Source organism: Colias philodice, chromosome 21, assembly GCF_061535455.1.
Source record: "Colias philodice isolate Cphi_HAF_F1 chromosome 21, ilColPhil1 Martin Lab GWU primary, whole genome shotgun sequence".
Lineage (NCBI taxonomy): Eukaryota > Metazoa > Arthropoda > Insecta > Lepidoptera > Pieridae > Colias > Colias philodice.
In genome coordinates this window covers 10,163,727-10,180,131 of record NC_143106.1, presented here as the reverse complement: position 1 = coordinate 10,180,131, position 16,405 = coordinate 10,163,727, and the positions used below count along the sequence as shown (strand labels likewise).

The 16,405-nt window shown below is 35.4% G+C and overlaps 2 protein-coding genes across 2 annotated transcripts in view; one reads left to right on the top strand and one right to left on the bottom strand.

Annotated features, from left to right (window-relative positions):
* Positions 1-2,838, top strand: part of slgA (proline dehydrogenase slgA) — a 33,910-nt gene extending 31,072 nt beyond the window's left edge. The window contains exons 10-12 of the mRNA XM_089708837.1: positions 169-279; positions 697-859; positions 1,149-2,838. Of these exons, the coding sequence (XP_089564963.1) occupies positions 169-279; positions 697-859; positions 1,149-1,354 (480 nt within the window). The 3' untranslated portion in view covers positions 1,355-2,838. The remainder of the gene's footprint in view (positions 1-168; positions 280-696; positions 860-1,148) is intronic.
* A 2,310-nt stretch (positions 2,839-5,148) lies between these two features.
* LOC149479154 (uncharacterized) lies at positions 5,149-9,771 on the bottom strand. Its single transcript, XM_089708510.1, has 5 exons — positions 9,632-9,771; positions 8,456-9,190; positions 7,990-8,256; positions 7,515-7,778; positions 5,149-6,254 (listed from the first exon to the last, which is right to left on the bottom strand). The coding sequence occupies exons 1-5, from the start codon at positions 9,728-9,730 to the stop codon at positions 6,042-6,044; spliced, it is 1,578 nt and encodes a 525-aa protein (XP_089564636.1). The 5' UTR covers positions 9,731-9,771; the 3' UTR covers positions 5,149-6,041.
* Positions 9,772-16,405: the final 6,634 nt, after the last annotated feature.

The window sequence follows — 16,405 nt, the reverse complement described above, 5'->3', positions numbered from 1 at the left end:
ATGACCTTGAAATTTTACTCTTACCGCGCCTAAAGAAGTTTCACTTAAAAAATTTTTCTTTTCTGACCTATAATTACGTATAGTATAGATCATACAAAAAAGTTGTAATGTTTTATGTAAACAGTTATTGCGAACTAAAGTTGTATCATAAATGATGTGGTTGTGCAGGAGCGAGCGCGAGCTGCGGCGATGGGCTACGAGGACCCGACGTGCGAGAGTGTGGATGCGACCACTAACTCCTTCCACCGCTGCTTGAAGGAGATCCTTAGCAGAGTCAAGGTGAGATATACTATCTATGTATTTAAATTAATAGCTATACAGTATACAGTTAAAGCATGTGGTCCTTCGAGCCGGATTTTCATTTTTATATATTTTCAAAGATTTGATATGATGATTTTTAACTGACTATAAACTCGATTGTTTGTTGACAAATTGTATTTTTTTTACATTTTGTCAACACGGGACAATGTGATATTAGATTAATATCAAATATTTCGTTTTATAGCATTTCTGTCGCAAATAAAATTTATTGAACGATGAATGGTGAACGATTTATGTCAAATTATTAAAAACTAATGTTCAATCATGAGTGATGTATGATGAATTACGAATGATGAATGGTGATTGGTGAATGACTAGATGAATGAATTGAATGTTGAGAGCATTGAATTATATTTTAATATTTGTTGTGTGCAGGGCGAGCGTCAGCAGAAGCTGGGCATAATGGTGGCGTCGCACAACGAGGACACGGTGCGGTTCGCCATCGAGCTGATGCGGCAGCACGGCATCGCGCCCGACGAGCGGGTCGTGTGCTTCGGCCAGCTGCTCGGCATGTGCGACCACATCACCTTCCCGCTCGGTATGTATTTATAATAATATGATCGTGAATAAAAAAAAATATTTTGAAAAAGTGGTATAAGCGGGCGTGAAATGGCTCCTCTGCTCAGTGGCAAACCGCAGTCGGTTTCTCTGTTGAAGACGACATAACAAGCAAGAACATTCTCCACTTAAAAAAAATAATATTGGATAATTTTACTTTTTTTATTTCTCTAATCGTTTTTTAGTTTATCCTACCACACATCCAATAGAATGTATCTTCATCCTAAATATTAATAAAGTTATTATAACCGTTACAATCTCCCCCACAGGTCAAGCCGGGTACTCTGCGTACAAGTACGTGCCGTACGGGCCGGTGCTGGAGGTGCTGCCGTACCTGTCGCGGCGCGCCAACGAGAACCGCGGCTTCCTCAGCAAGATCAAGAAGGAGAAGGGGCTGCTGCTCAAGGAGATCGGGCGCCGCGTGCTCACCGGCCAGGCGTTCTACAAGCCCGCCGGCAGCTACACGCCCGTGTAGGCGCTACGCCGTAGCCGCGTAGGAGTTTCGTCGCTTCGGTTTGTTTTCAGCGCCATCTCGCGGCACCCGCCGGTGATGACATTTTAGTTCGGTTTAACGTCGGAGTGAAAGGCGTTGGAAACACACGGCGTTGGATTGCGTCGGTAGTTGGTTTCGCGTATTGTACATATTATTGCCGCCGTTGCTCGATCGGATTGTAGGTTTTTTTTTAACTGGCAACACTCGAATCTGAATACGTATACGCTGATTTTGTTTCGCGAGCCAAATCTTATTTTTTATTTGACATTTAATTTAATGTTCGTCGCTGTTGAACAGCGGCGCTTTGTTTTTATTTTCTCCACTATTGGCGATGTATTCAATACGATATCCATAATTATGATGTATTTTTCTCGATTATTAGATAATTTCGTTGTTGTTTCATATTATTTAATTTATTCTCTCCTTTTCGAATAATTTATTTGTATTTTAGCATTTACTTTGTATTATTTTGAAGTGATATATTTATTTAAATTATAATCAATTTAAATATAAATATACCGGTGTGAATTATATCTCAATTATGTTTGTCAAGTCTTTTTAGTTGACATTATAATTATTAATGTTTAAGTTTATTTAATCGTTTGTTTTTTGTTTTATAAATTATTGTCTAATATGTTTTCACACAAAACTAAATTCCAAATCTCATGCTGATTATAAAACGCGAATGTATCTTACCGTTGAGATTATTAAATTTACTATGCGTTCCACTACTTGGTATAATACATTTTTATTTATAACTATACATATATGTTTATTCTACAATTGCGCTTAACATTTACTTAAACATCACAATAAAATTGGCAAAAATAAATTAAGATTATGTGAACATCTAGTGGAACGCACCGCGTTGGTTTTTAGTCTGTGGCAACATGGCGGAATGTCAAATGTCAAAAATGGCGCGATTTGTACAACTGAACGGATTATACGGGACTTAATGAGTGCATTTCTGTGTCCTAAGTCTTAATTTATTCTTGTAAGCTAGTATGTGTTTTTGTGCTATTTTTTTGTTATGTGGGTTAGAAAATGCTCAATTATGTTTTTGAAACCCGGATATCGCGGTACAGAGTAAGAGTCGGTACTACGCTTTTATGTGAATTAATTCCATCTATATAAGGCACTTGGTAAAAAAGTGCGTTATGTTTTTATATTTTTTTCTGTCACCTTAATTATCTGTGGTCTCGAAGCGTGGTACCGAATGAATTAAGTTCCTAAATAGGCCGATAACGCAAGTATTTTACTGTCTGTATTATATTTGTAATTATGTTGTAAATTTAATTTAATTTTACCTCAAGTCGAATTAACAATCGTAGCCATAAATTTTAGTTTCAATTATTTTTCCATTTTATCGTTTTAATTTGCTTAAGCTGTTTATTTTAATGCGCTGATTATTGTGATGCTAATTTAGATATTACGAATAGACAATTAATAAAGACAAATGTTGTATATTTTTTTGTTTTCTTTATTTTTTCCTTTTTGTTGTGTGGCAATAATGTGTATGGCAGGCGTATGATGTTGTACTGGTATTTTTTTTATTAAAAAGTGGGCAAACGAACTGGCGGGTCGCCCGGTAACGAGCAATCACCGCCCATGAGCCTTCATAAGAGTCTGTGAAGGTGTTGCCGGCCTTGAAACTTGTATCTGGAAAAACATGAAAATTTCGTCCAAAAATAAGACACACCATTTACATATTTAAGTTTTATAAACATATTGGATTTTCATTGATATTATTCAAGTTAAAGAATGAACAAATCAGAATTTCGTAATAATTCATAGATTTATACCCAATGCTGTCTTGCTCACATAAGCTTACCTAATTTTCTTTATTATGTTTGATTTACTTTTTTTCATACTCTTCTTTTTATTAAATGGCAAGATTTTCAATAACAATTCTATTATATTGTTTGTGAATTCCTAGATTGCCATTATATTTATTATCTGCTTAAATTTAGATGTGTTATATAAAGCATAGACGCGTGTTGATTGTTGGCTTGCCTATGGGCGTATTCAGAAAGAAAGCTTGAAACTTATAAGCGCTTATCGGCGCTTGTCATGTTCATATATTTTCCTGTCAGTGCTGGTAACCCGCGCAGGAAAATATATGAACATGACAAGCACCGATAAGCGCTTATAAGTTTCAAGCTTTCTTTCTGAATACGCCCTATGACGCTATTTAGCAGTAAATTTAAGATCGAAAATAATTTTAGTCTATGTTTTGCGACTGTTTTCACATTAAATAAACAACTTATTGGATAAATATACATCAAATATTATGCATCTATGCAGGCATAACTTATTTTAAAATACCTTGTAAATTATGGTATTGCGAACTCAGTTAATTTGAAATCAGCAGTGTTGCTATCACCTGGTCAATTACTTTACACAAGCTGTAGTCATTTTATTAACTACAGCAAGTCTCTTTTAGGTATATTAAGAAATTCGACGTGAATGGCAACGTTTTGTCATATTCTGACTGGTCATTTTATTGGCCGATATTTGTTTTTCTTATAGAATACACGCTATTTCATCGGGTATGAAGTCCCAAACTGTTGAGCTACTTATTTGCTATAGTATGTACTAAACATGGCCTAATTGTAATGTTTACAAATGCTTGTTCTTAAATATATAACGTCTTTTTAAGGAGTTTGAAGGTGAATAGATGTAACTATGTAGGCAGACAATAATGTTCATTATCGATTTATCTAGCGGCAAGATTAGTTGGCAAGTTCGCTAGGCGTTAGGTTTTTGTCGTGTTTTGTTATGTATTAAAGAAAACCTTACACTACAATCTACTTTTCCAAAACAAAGACACTTGAAAACAGGACTGAATGAAGAAGGTGTCCTAAAACTATCGCAAAATTTTCTACGCTGTCACCACAGATACCTACAATACTAGAAGTTGTCCAACATCTAAAGATTAAATACCTACCCTAATTCCTAACCTATGTAATGAAATATAACGAAACACGATAAAAAACTACATAATAATCGTTCCGAATAAAATTGTATTGTGTAACTAAATTGCCGTTTATATATTCTTAGTCTATTGTATATTAAATTACGCCCTGGTAGAGATTTTGGATGGATTTTTTAATATCGGATATTTGTACTAGAGGGCACTACTAACCTAAGGATAACTTTTATTTTTCTGATAGGAAAATGGAATTGCAAGATTAAAGAACTGTTTATTTGTGTTACCTATTGTACTTAATTATAATTATTATAAAGCCTAATTTCGTTGTTCTATATCTGTAATCAGTTCTCTGTTTAAAATTATTTTAATCCGATTGTCATCCTGTATGCGGATAATTTTTTGTTAACATTTTTATATTAGGAGTAGTGCCTTCTTTATGTCAAAAGACTCAATAATGTTGGAATATAGGGCTGTATTGTAAGAATAAAATTGTGTTAATGTTGATTCTGTTGTTTTATTTGAAACCTTTCCCAAGTAAAACAAACAAAATGTATCATCTGCTGAAACAGGAGGAAAGAGTAATTTTAAACTTATCCTCTTAATATACAAGGTAGCATAAGGTATATTTGCGCGCTTCGCGGTTTCACCCGCATAGCTCCGCTCCTGTTGGTCTTAGCGTTATGATATATGCTTAGCCTTCCTCGATAAATGAACTATCTTACATCGAAATAATTTTTCAAATCGGACCAGTAGTTCCTGAGATTAGCGCGTTCAAACAAACAAACTTTCAGCTTTATAATATTAGTATAGATGTGCGAAAAAAAAACAAATAAAACAATCTAAGTAACAACCAACAATCAATATTTATTCTCTGTACCAATCTAAACATTTGACATATTTATAACGGGGTCAGAATTTGAGAAAGGGGTCACAAACACCATCCACTTCAATGCATAATTTCAACAATTTCACAGTAAAAACTTACAATATATTACATCTATTGAAGAATAGAATTAAAAACATGATTGAGATAGTAGAAGTGTTAGAATAAAGTATTACAAAACCTACATTTAACCTTAATTAAGTACATAGATTGTGTATATCTAATATTAAACATTCACAGCGCTTAGAAGTACACCCTGTTCGGGGCATAGAGTAGAAGAGAGATAAAAGGCCGCATATACACTTGACAACATTTTCATTACAAATAGACGCGCGCCTTAACTAATGCTATAATCAATAATGATATAGATCTCAATGTCCTGCCTGTGGAATGTTAGAAAGTGGAAGAATGAAGCAGTAAAGTTTTTAAAAAAATATACACTCGTACAATAATTACTTTCAGATCTAAGTTGATTGGGTCTTGTTCTATGGAAAATAGTGCTCACTCCTATTTGATTTTTTCTTGCACTTTCTGATATCTACTACACATCCACACAGTCAGTCTCGAAAAGAAGTCGGAGAAATAGTTCAAAAATTATTTTACATTTAATATGTACAATGTACATCACATTACACATAGCCTTCAGCTTGAATTAATCTATTTGATATAACAGTTTTTGGTGCACTATCCACAATAACCGCCCGTTTATCCATCAAATAATCTCACTACAATAAAGTTCCATCTCTCACAAATACGATGTAATCTCTTCAATATTACTGAACCGTTCAGTATTTAGTGTATCAAGCGATAACATGGAACGCGATGTCCTCTCTATCGCTGCTATGTGCATATCGTCAGGACCTATGCCGGAGGTCCCGTCTGAGTCGCAGCTCTAGCGCCCCGTGTGACATCAGCGCGGTGAGCAGGGCCAGCGCGAGCACGGCGAGTTGTGTGCGCACGCAGAGGAACTGCCGCGCACCGCACGCCAGGGCCAGGCCGGCGTGGCGCGCTGTGAGCGTGAACGACCAGGGGCCGCGCCAGCCGGGCCCTCCCACGCATATGCCGCTCTGGAATAAAAAAAAAATGCTTTATAACACGATATACTTTAAATAATTATAAAAAAGCTAGTTACTATATAAAAAAACTTTCTTACTTAAGAAGAAATAATTGAAATACTGTAACTAAGTATAATTTGTGTCAATGTTTAAAATAAAAATAAAGTTTGGAAAATCCAAAAGTGCACGACTCATAATGCTCATTTAATTATGAAATATAAAAAAAAAAAACTTATTGTAGTTTTCGTTTTTTATTAATTGCAATTAAACGACACTGAATTAATTAATCATTCGCATTCAGTGACCTACAATCGTCGATTAGAATATTTAAAAAAAAAATTAACTCAAATGATGGATTTTTTCACAAGTTATAGTGTTTTCAGCTCAGAGGTTTTCAGGTTTCACACATGACGGTCAGGAAAATTTTTTGACCTATTTCGGTGTTTTTTTCCAATTCTATTGAAGTACTTAAATCAATTTTTAAAAAGTATGGGATTAATCTCCATTAAATTATCTCGACAATAGTATGCAAAATAATTTGGAAAATCCAAAAGTGCACGCCTCATAATTTTTTTTTAATAAATATTTATTAATTATTATTTTTGTTTATTTAATAACAATTAAACCACATCGAATCAGACGCTGAAAAATGAAAGGGTTCTATTCCTGAGCATACTCAAGCGTAAGAGAAAAAAAAAAGACTCGATTAGTAAAGTATTTCGGTCGCTATCGTGTTAACAAGAAAAAGGATCCGCACATACAGACACACGGACGTCCAAGACAGAACTTTTTTAAACTGTTTTTTAACTAGTTTAAATAACAAAAATGACATCAAAAATATCATGAACGTTAAAAATAGTGTTTTTTCTTAATATGTGTGTGTATGTATTATCTTACAAGTGCAATGTATGATACATAAAGACATTTTAAGTTTGAAAAATCAGATGTTTTGCGCGAAGTGACAGTAGTACCCACCTCAACGCTTCGCTTATGAGGCGTGCAATATCTTGATTCCGTGAACTAACAAGGCTATAATAATAAGAATAGCTGCAAAAATGAGGCGAAAAAAATTTTTCGATCGTAAAGCACTCTCTGATGCTTCGCATCATGAGTCGTGCAATAAGAAAATTAGGCTATTAAAACTTCACACGTTTAACCATTTGCGCGAAGGCAGGACATAATCTTTCGGGTCAGTAAGTCACTCCATAATCAAGACGTATTATTTTCAATACCATTGTATAGTTACCTACTTAGTAAAAATTTACATTATACCTGCAACACATCCCACAAGGCAGCACATGCGCCCCACGCGGCCGCAGCAACCGTGGGCAGAGCCAAGTCTGTCCTTGCCGCCCTCCAGCGCAGCAGCGCTAGCAGCAGCGATGCGTGCGCTGCAGCACCACCCGCAGCAAGGGCCCCGCGCCGTCCTCGAGCCGCTGCCATGCTGAGCGTGGCCGCTGCAAGCGCTTGCAGTGCTCCTGCACCACATAACGCGCGCCATGCTTCACTCCACCCGCCGACACATACACCATACCACTGTAATAATACACACAAAATATTGTTGAGAACATATTAATTAATAACATATTAAGAAATGTTATTAACTACATGTTGCATTGAGTTAGAAGTAATATGTCTCGGCAGATAGGATTAAAAGTTACACTCAAAAATATTCTATGTATTTTCACTGTTTTAGTTTTTACCTATGCCAAGAAATAAAATTATGTATAACTTCTCCAATACCCACCTTAATATAAGAAGTATAAATAAAACCCTGTTGCAACCCAATGAAGAGGCCCATTGGCGCGCCGAGCAGCGACCTTGGGTCCCTCAGCACGGACCTTGCGTCCGGCGGCGGGGAGGGCGTGGAGGCAGCCCCGTACAGGGCCAGGAACGCGGCCGCCAGCGCCAGCCCGGCCCACACCGCTACCACCACTCTGCGGCCCTCCGCGCTTAGTGCTGTACCAACTAGGGACTGCACGTCAGGACAGCCAGATGCCCCACATGTTCGCTCCTGAAATATTTGTTTTATCACTTATCTGATGATATTTTTCAATTAAGTTTTGTGTTAGATTGATAACTATAGACAAAATAATAACAAATAAATAGATATAAATACTAGACATATAATAACAGATAATAGGGAAGGAAATGATTACGATAATGATTCGAGATTTATTATTAGATAGCTAGATTAAATTGTTGTTAATTACCTCTATATCTTCTTCAACCAAATCATCTTCAGACGGCGGCCACCCTGGTGTTGAAAAGTTTTGCATTGTGTTAGGTAACTGTAGTAGCGGCATTAGATCTTCAGGCCAAATTAGTAATGCTCCACCCAACATCAGTGATCCAATGACCAGCCCTACATCCTGCGTTGCTCGCAGAGCTCTCAACGCTCTGCGCAATGCAATCTTTCGTCTACTCTCATCGCCTGCCGCTTGAGCAAAAGACGTAGCTGATGCTGCTAAAGCCAGTTCCATAGGCGACAACATCACGCCACAAATTGCGTATAGGAACAGCAGAATTGACAGCGGTGTGGCGATCGTGTGTGCCACTAAGAGAACACATACTAGCACATGTGACAGAGTGATCACGTGTCTTGTGCCGGTTTTTTGAAGAATTAATGGAGAGAACGGAGCCGCTATAGCAGCGACTGTGTGCATTACTGCGAGGGGCATGGCTCCCGCTTCTGCCCCTGCGTATGCTGTGAAAGGAAGTATAGCTGTGGAGCAGAGTCCGCTGGCTATACAAAGAAGCGTGAACCGCGTGATGATGAGCTTTGGTATCTTCTGTGGTTGTCGCGTGATGAGGCGGCGTACGGAGGCGGCCCCGAGAGAGGACGCGGCTGACTCCCGTCGTCTGTTCGCATTTACAGCCGGCATTTTTAATTGTGTTTTGGTCTTTCTCCATGGCCACTCTTTCTTGTAAATTGTGCTCACTGGTATCTGTAAAAAATATTGTTTTAAACGCAGTGATAGATAACGTTGTTATTACAAAACAACAGCTGCGTATTTTTAGTGCTATCTACTTCAACTAGTCATTATTATAATTTGTCGTAGAATCAATTTATTTAGATAATAATCATCGTATCTATTAATAAAATGTCAAAGATTATATTTTGTATCTTTACATAATATATATACATAATAGATGTTTTGATAATCATTAGTCATTGACTAGTTCATTGTGATCAGATAAATCCACAACATCAAAAAGCTGCTGTATTTATTAGAAAATATTCGCTTGTTCGTACTTTTTTGTCATTCCTATATCCTATGCAAAAGACCGGAGCGAAAATGTATTAAAGTCTGTTTATTACTATCTTTCGTCTATTATTTTGTTCATCATCTTTGATATATTATACACTATTATATTATTGCACAAACCTGCGGAACAACAGTGCGGTGCCTGTGCGGGTCGGAGACGGTGCGCGCGGCGGGCCGGCAGTGCCGCGTGCGTTCCGTCAGGTCCGGTAGGCTGCCCATGCGGCCATCCGACTACCTACGCCCGCTCATAGCTTGCTAATGGGCCCTGGCCCTGTACGGGGCTGCCTCCACGCCCTCCCCGCCGCCGGACGCAAGGTCCGTGCTGAGGACCTGGCTAAATTTATAAATATATATCAGAGAAAAACACGTCCAAAATACACTTTTGGACGTGTTTTTCTCTGTAAGCTTTTTGTCTTTTATTTATATGCCAGCCTAACAATTTATAACAGCTTTGAAATACAACAGTATTTTAAAACAGTTATATTCTTAGTATTATTATTGCATACGAAATATTATTTTGATTATCCTACCAATAACCAATATGTTCGTTGATGATTGGTCGTGTTCAAATAAGTTAAGTTTATATATATAGTCGTTTATATTATCCGTAGGCCGTAGTATATCCGACTACCTACGCCTACCTATAGTGTACACATACAATAATAGCCAATTGCATCCTCTGAAATCTGTAAGTAAGTACTTACATGAATTTAATGCTAGAGACACTAACGTTATCCATTAATCTTAGTTTAAAATCTTATCAATAATAATATTTCCATAAAAACAAAATATAACAACGGAATATTTTTTGCTTTTAGCTCGTCAGACTATAAGAAGTGAAAATTATTTTTCAAAAAATAATTTATTAGGTATATGCAACCTTACAGAAATACGTCGAATCACGCGTGGTAGGGATAAGAAAAAGATGGCGCGTAACGGAAAAATGTCACGCGTAACGAAAAAATGTTACACTAAATTTTTTTCCAACCCCGATAAAGAAGTTTCACTTCAATAAATTGTAATTTTATGTCATGTCATTCGCACAATCGGATCGCTGTTTGTCTGTCTGTCCATATGTATGCTTAGATCTTTAAAACTACGCAACGGATTTTGACACGGTTTGTTTAATAGGTACCTTATAGAGTAAGTAACTCTCGAGTGAGGCTTAACTTTATGAAATTTAACAACGCGGCCGAAGCTGCGGGCGGAATGATAGTGTTAAGTTTATACATTCATGATTTTCTGATGCTTGAATTGAAGTTAAATTAAATCCTTAGTAGCTACTTACTAAGAAGATATTTTATGTACAAAATAAAGGGTAAAAGCTAGTATATAACAGGTATAACAATTGCTCTATTGACCTAGCCATGCGGCCATGGTGTTGACATTTCAGGGGCGGAACCAACTGTTGCTTCTCTTTGTGATAAAGCATTGTCATTTTGTATTTTCCAATACCTACTAGTTGCGTTTGGTTTTATTCGCGGTTAAGTCGACTTTTACGCGTATTTAATAAATATTATGCATAAAAGCGACTTGAATATGTATTTTAAAATTCTTCTTCATTTCGCGGATTTAATCGAATGTAGAGTATTTTTTTTTAGACAATTTTCACACACGACGCAATCTGATCCCATACTAAGCTTTCGCTTGTGTTATGGAAGCCAGATGGCTGATAAACATACCTACAATTCATCACACAAATATTTGCCCCGGGTGGGAATCGAACCCACGACCTCTGGCTTGGAAGGCAGAGCCACTACCAACCAAGCCAACCGGTCAAACAGTATTTCTATATTCTTTGAGAAAAAAGCTTTCTCGCGCTTATTCTTTAGCCCTTCGACATTATTAAAATAAAATAATAATTGCTTGATGATTATTTTAATTTTCATTAAGTTATTAGAATTATAAAGAACATGGCACCAAATAGATAATATAAATCCGTTGGTGTAGACACCATTAATAGTTATAGGTATATATAATATTAACATTGCCATGTTTCTGTTTAAATCTCCCAGTAATAAGCTAGCGAAGGCGTCTAGGCATTTAGAAATGTAATTAGTGAGGGATAGGACATTGAACTTGGTAGTTTCGGAGAAAGTTAGTTTTGATAACAAATAATCAATAGATTCCCGGCGTTTGATCGGCTTCTTGCATAGTTCTAGCTTTGACTTGAGATAATTCACAGAACTTGTCTTTAAGAATCATATTCGATTTTGATCTTTGTTTTTATTTACGTTCGTTTATGGTACATAATATTTAAGTACTTATCTATCAACGCTTTTACACAAATTTGTAACCAAATTCCTTAGATTTGACGGATTTTTTAAATCCGAGAGAAGTGCGTAAACTTTTTTTATTTTCTTAAGGGATTAGGGTATATCCTAGCAGAGGAACAGTTGCCAGTTCAACTTAAAAGACATATTCGCGTAAGATGTATTCTTTGAGGCTCTATGTAAGAAACCAGTATTTGCGATAGCAAATTAAAAGGTAGGTATAATGCATATAAATATGTTTTACATTTATTCTTCAATAGGACGAATGAGCACGCAAAAAGTCTGGTATAGTAGAAGTTTATAGCCACGATACAGCAATAAATATTTTTGCTTCAAGCAAGGGCGGGCGGTTTTTAGTTGTTTATATACTTTTAGTTGTTATTGGACTTGATCGATTATTGCCATATTTATTCCATACATAAAGCTGCTATTGCTAAGTAAAAACTGATAATTTTAATCTTTGATAACAATTTTAATGTTCATCATCTATTTTTTTGATGAATTATTGTATAACAATATGATACTGCAAGCAAAAATGAGATAAACGGTAATATCATTTGTTTAAGTAATTCTTTTATTATTAATCATTTAAATGCCTTTATATTATAATCAATCATAATTACTTATCAACCATACAATTTCCTTTTTCCTTGATGTAAGTATGTATCACACACAAAAAATTATAAAAAATAAACCTAAATAGATAATGAAGAAAATACGAAATAAGATAGTTACGAAAAATTATAAGGCATAATTTGCTACCTATTAAATAAATTAATTTAATTAGATATAATATGAAATAATATGACTAATGAGATACGTAAATACGAGTAACTTGAACCATCATATTTCATTACTAATTTTATAACAAATTTCTCTTCATCTTCTTCATCTTGAATGTCCAAAATCAATACTTACTCAATGATACACTATGAAATATATTCAATTCAGTTATTTTTTATACATTCCCTTAGTTTAATTGAATATGCATTTATTGCAATTATCCCATTATTCATTTCACACACACACACACACAAAAAACGTATCCCATACTATGTTCCCAATCCCGTCTTTGGCCGTAACTATTTCACTTACTGACTTATAAACAAAAAGATGAAAATAAGTGGAAAAAGCGATTATAGGATGTTCTGTGATTAAGATCCATCTGTCCTTACACAGTGAGATTAGGGTTGGACAAAAGGTCATATAAGCAAACGTCACTTACAAAGTTTTATAAGTATAAATGCAAAGAAGGTACCTTCGGTAACAAGATTGTGTTTATTAACATTAGAAGCACTGAAAGCTAGATATGTTTCCACTGTGATATCAGATATGTTATCAATACGTTTGCAGCCCTGCAGGGTTGGGGATACACTGAGCTTCGAGCCGTCTGGAGCTTCGGGTGACCATGCTATGTGGTGGACAGCTTTCATTTTATTTATTTAAAAATATAGCACATGACTCTTACAGACATCATATCTGCTCAACATATATGCTCGATGTTTATAGATGACTTTTTATTGGTAAAACTAAATTTTATTAAAATCGGTTCGGTAGTTTAAGAGTCCATAACAGACAAATAAAATGACTTATCATGATGTGAATCATATCGATTTTAAACATCTGTTATATACTTAGTGAAATAACGAACGTAATCATACATGTATTTTGATGCATGCGATAATGGTGATTGATGATACCAAAGCGGTAATAAATTAAATACAATATTAAAGATTAAATTGCCCACCTGTTTCATTCTTCTTCTTATATATAAAAATGAATCGCAAAATGTGTTGGTAAGCGCATAACTCGAGAACGGCTGAACCGATTTCGATAATTCTTTTTTTATTATATTCCTTGAAGTACGAGGATGGTTTTTATGTAGAGAAAACGTAAATATGTACCACGGGCGAAGCCGGGGCGGACCGCTAGTTTGTTAATAAAAATGTCTGTAAATCAAACTTTTAAGATTTAAAATATTCTGTACCACAATGGTTTACTTTAAATTAAAGAAATTACTTACTTACTTATTATGTTTATTAATGTGAATTTAAATCTGTCTGCCTGTCTCTTCTTCACATCTGAACCAGTGAATCGATATTGGATGAATCATGAAATACATATATAGATACAATACAGATGTAGTTTGAAACTTGAGTAAGGATGGTTTTTCCTTGACTACGCAAGCGAAAGTTATTTTATTAAAAAAATACTTATTTAATAAATCCCAGAAGAACAGCACGTGTGGTGACCCATTACTCTTTCTGCGCATGCGTGGCCCTCAGCGGGGCATTAAAATTGCACTCACACGTGTCAATAAATATTACTATACAAAGTCTGCTTGACAGGGCCAAACCTTGGCCCCTCCTGGGGTATGGGGCGGTTATATTTTTATACCTAAGTATATCGAATTTATTTGATACTAGCTTTCCGCCCGCGGCTTCGCCCGTGTTTTCAAAGATAAACCCGTTCCCGTAGGATTTCCGGGATAAAACCTATCCTATGTCCTTTCTCGGGTATCAAAATATCTCCATACCAAATTTCATGCCTATTGGTTCAGTAGTTTAGGCGTGATTGAGTAACAGACAGACAGAAAGAGTTACTTTCGCATTTATAATATTAGTATGGATGTATTGAATGTAAACATTTGACTTGCTCTTGTTTATTAAGTACTTACACTGATTTTTTATGATTTGTATGTCGATAGGGGTAGTTTATATACAAAGGTTAAAATTCTAACGCTACGTGTTAGAGCTCCAGTTTTATTCGGGTTATATTGGGATATTGCAAAAAATAAGGTCATTACTTATTGGTTGCTTAAATCAGATAAGTAGGTTTTGATTTTATCCATTACAAATATCTTGACAAAATAACAATAGATAGAATATAAAAGATTTATCTATAAAGAAATAGAGTAGGCGTGCAAAGTGAACAAAGTCGCGGGTAGGTACCAGCTAGTCCGCAATAAGAAGTAACTTATAAATACAAGCTTATTGATCATTACTGTTGCTATAGGTACCACTCATTATTCTGTGCTAAGGGGAAGAATTACAAACCCACATCACAATAATAAATGTATAGACCGTATGTCGCAGGGACCAACCATCTACATTCTTCATGTTACAAAGTTAAATGTAGCTTTTGCACGCCTCATAAGCGAAGCGTTGAGGTGGGTACTACTGTCACTTCGCGCAAAACATCTGATTTTTCAAACTTAAAATGTCTTTATGTTGCACATTGCACTTGTAAGATAATACATACACACACATATTAAGAAAAAACACTATTTTTAACATTCATGATATTTTTGATGTCATTTTTGTTATTTAAACTAGTTAAAAAACAGTTTAAAAAAGTTCTGTCTTGGACGTCCGTGTGTCTGTATGTGCGGAGGATTTTCTTGTTAACACGATAGCGACCGAAATACTTTACTAATCGAGTCTTTTTTTTTCTCTTACGCTTGAGTATGCTCAGGAATAGAACCCTTTCATTTTTCAGGGTCTGATTCGATGTGGTTTAATTGTTATTAAATAAACAAAAATAATAATTAATAAATAATTATTAAAAAAAATTATGAGGCGTGCACTTTTGGATTTTCCAAACTATTTTTCTCTTACGCTTGAGTATGCTCAGGAATAGAACCCTTTCATTTTTCAGGGTCTGATTCGATGTGGTTTAATTGTTATTAAATAAACAAAAATAATAATATTAATAAATAATTATTAAAAAAAAAATTATGAGGCGTGCACTTTTGGATTTTCCAAATTTTTTGTCATATACACTAAACATTTAAGAAATTGACGTAATAGATAAGACTATTTCTCATCTTCCGTGATTTCGTGGTACCTATGACCTATCCCTAGGGATTTCGTGAAATTTCTGATATACTTAATTGATATTTCCCTATTATTTGTTACTTCTAATGAAACACAGTAGCATTATTCAATCGCATAGATGATAGAATAATATTTACCTAGTGTACCTAATGTGTGTGTCGCCGTAAAATAATTAATGGCGTTCGTTTATAATGAGTTGCAATGATTGTAACTTGATGGTGCATTTACACATTCGTATTCGCCATTCGCGTCATCAGTAGACGAAACATTCGTAAACGAATGTCGTTACAAACCACGTAAGTGCGTGCGTGAACTCGCATTCGTTAGTAGTAGAATAAATAAAGCATATATTAAAAATCACTAAAAATATACTTTTATAAAATAATCTCTTGTATATTTTGTCCCTGATCCTAGATAAGTGTCCTGTATACATAGTTTGAATTAAATTTGTCCGTTTTAAGTAGCCAAAATCGAGTCGAAAGGTGAAGGAAAGATGATGATTATCTATATGTCGTGGCCATATCGTAAATTTGCTCATTTCATGATATGATTGGCCATTTCACGAAATGGTCGCATTTCGTGAAATGGCCCATTTAGTTTGGCCACATCATGATGTGGCTTGAGCATATCAATGATAAGAAATCGTTTCACGATATGGCCAACTAAACGCGCGGTTTTTTCATGAAATGATCAAAATTATTTGATCATATCGTAAAATAGTTACATTAATCATTGGTAGAGGCGCTGCAAGCTCTGTGTTTATGTGATAAGATGGCGGCCGCTGG

Excerpts from the sequence above, each read along its gene's own strand:
- LOC149479154 (XM_089708510.1), bottom strand. The coding sequence starts at position 9,730 with ATGGGCAGCCTACCGGACCTGACGGAACGCACGCGGCACTGCCGGCCC. Across the intron at positions 8,257-8,455 it reads TGGTTGAAGAAGATATAGAG|GAGCGAACATGTGGGGCATC; the intron begins GTAATTAACAAC and ends CAAATATTTCAG. Across the intron at positions 7,779-7,989 it reads TTTATACTTCTTATATTAAG|TGGTATGGTGTATGTGTCGG; the intron begins GTGGGTATTGGA and ends GTATTATTACAG.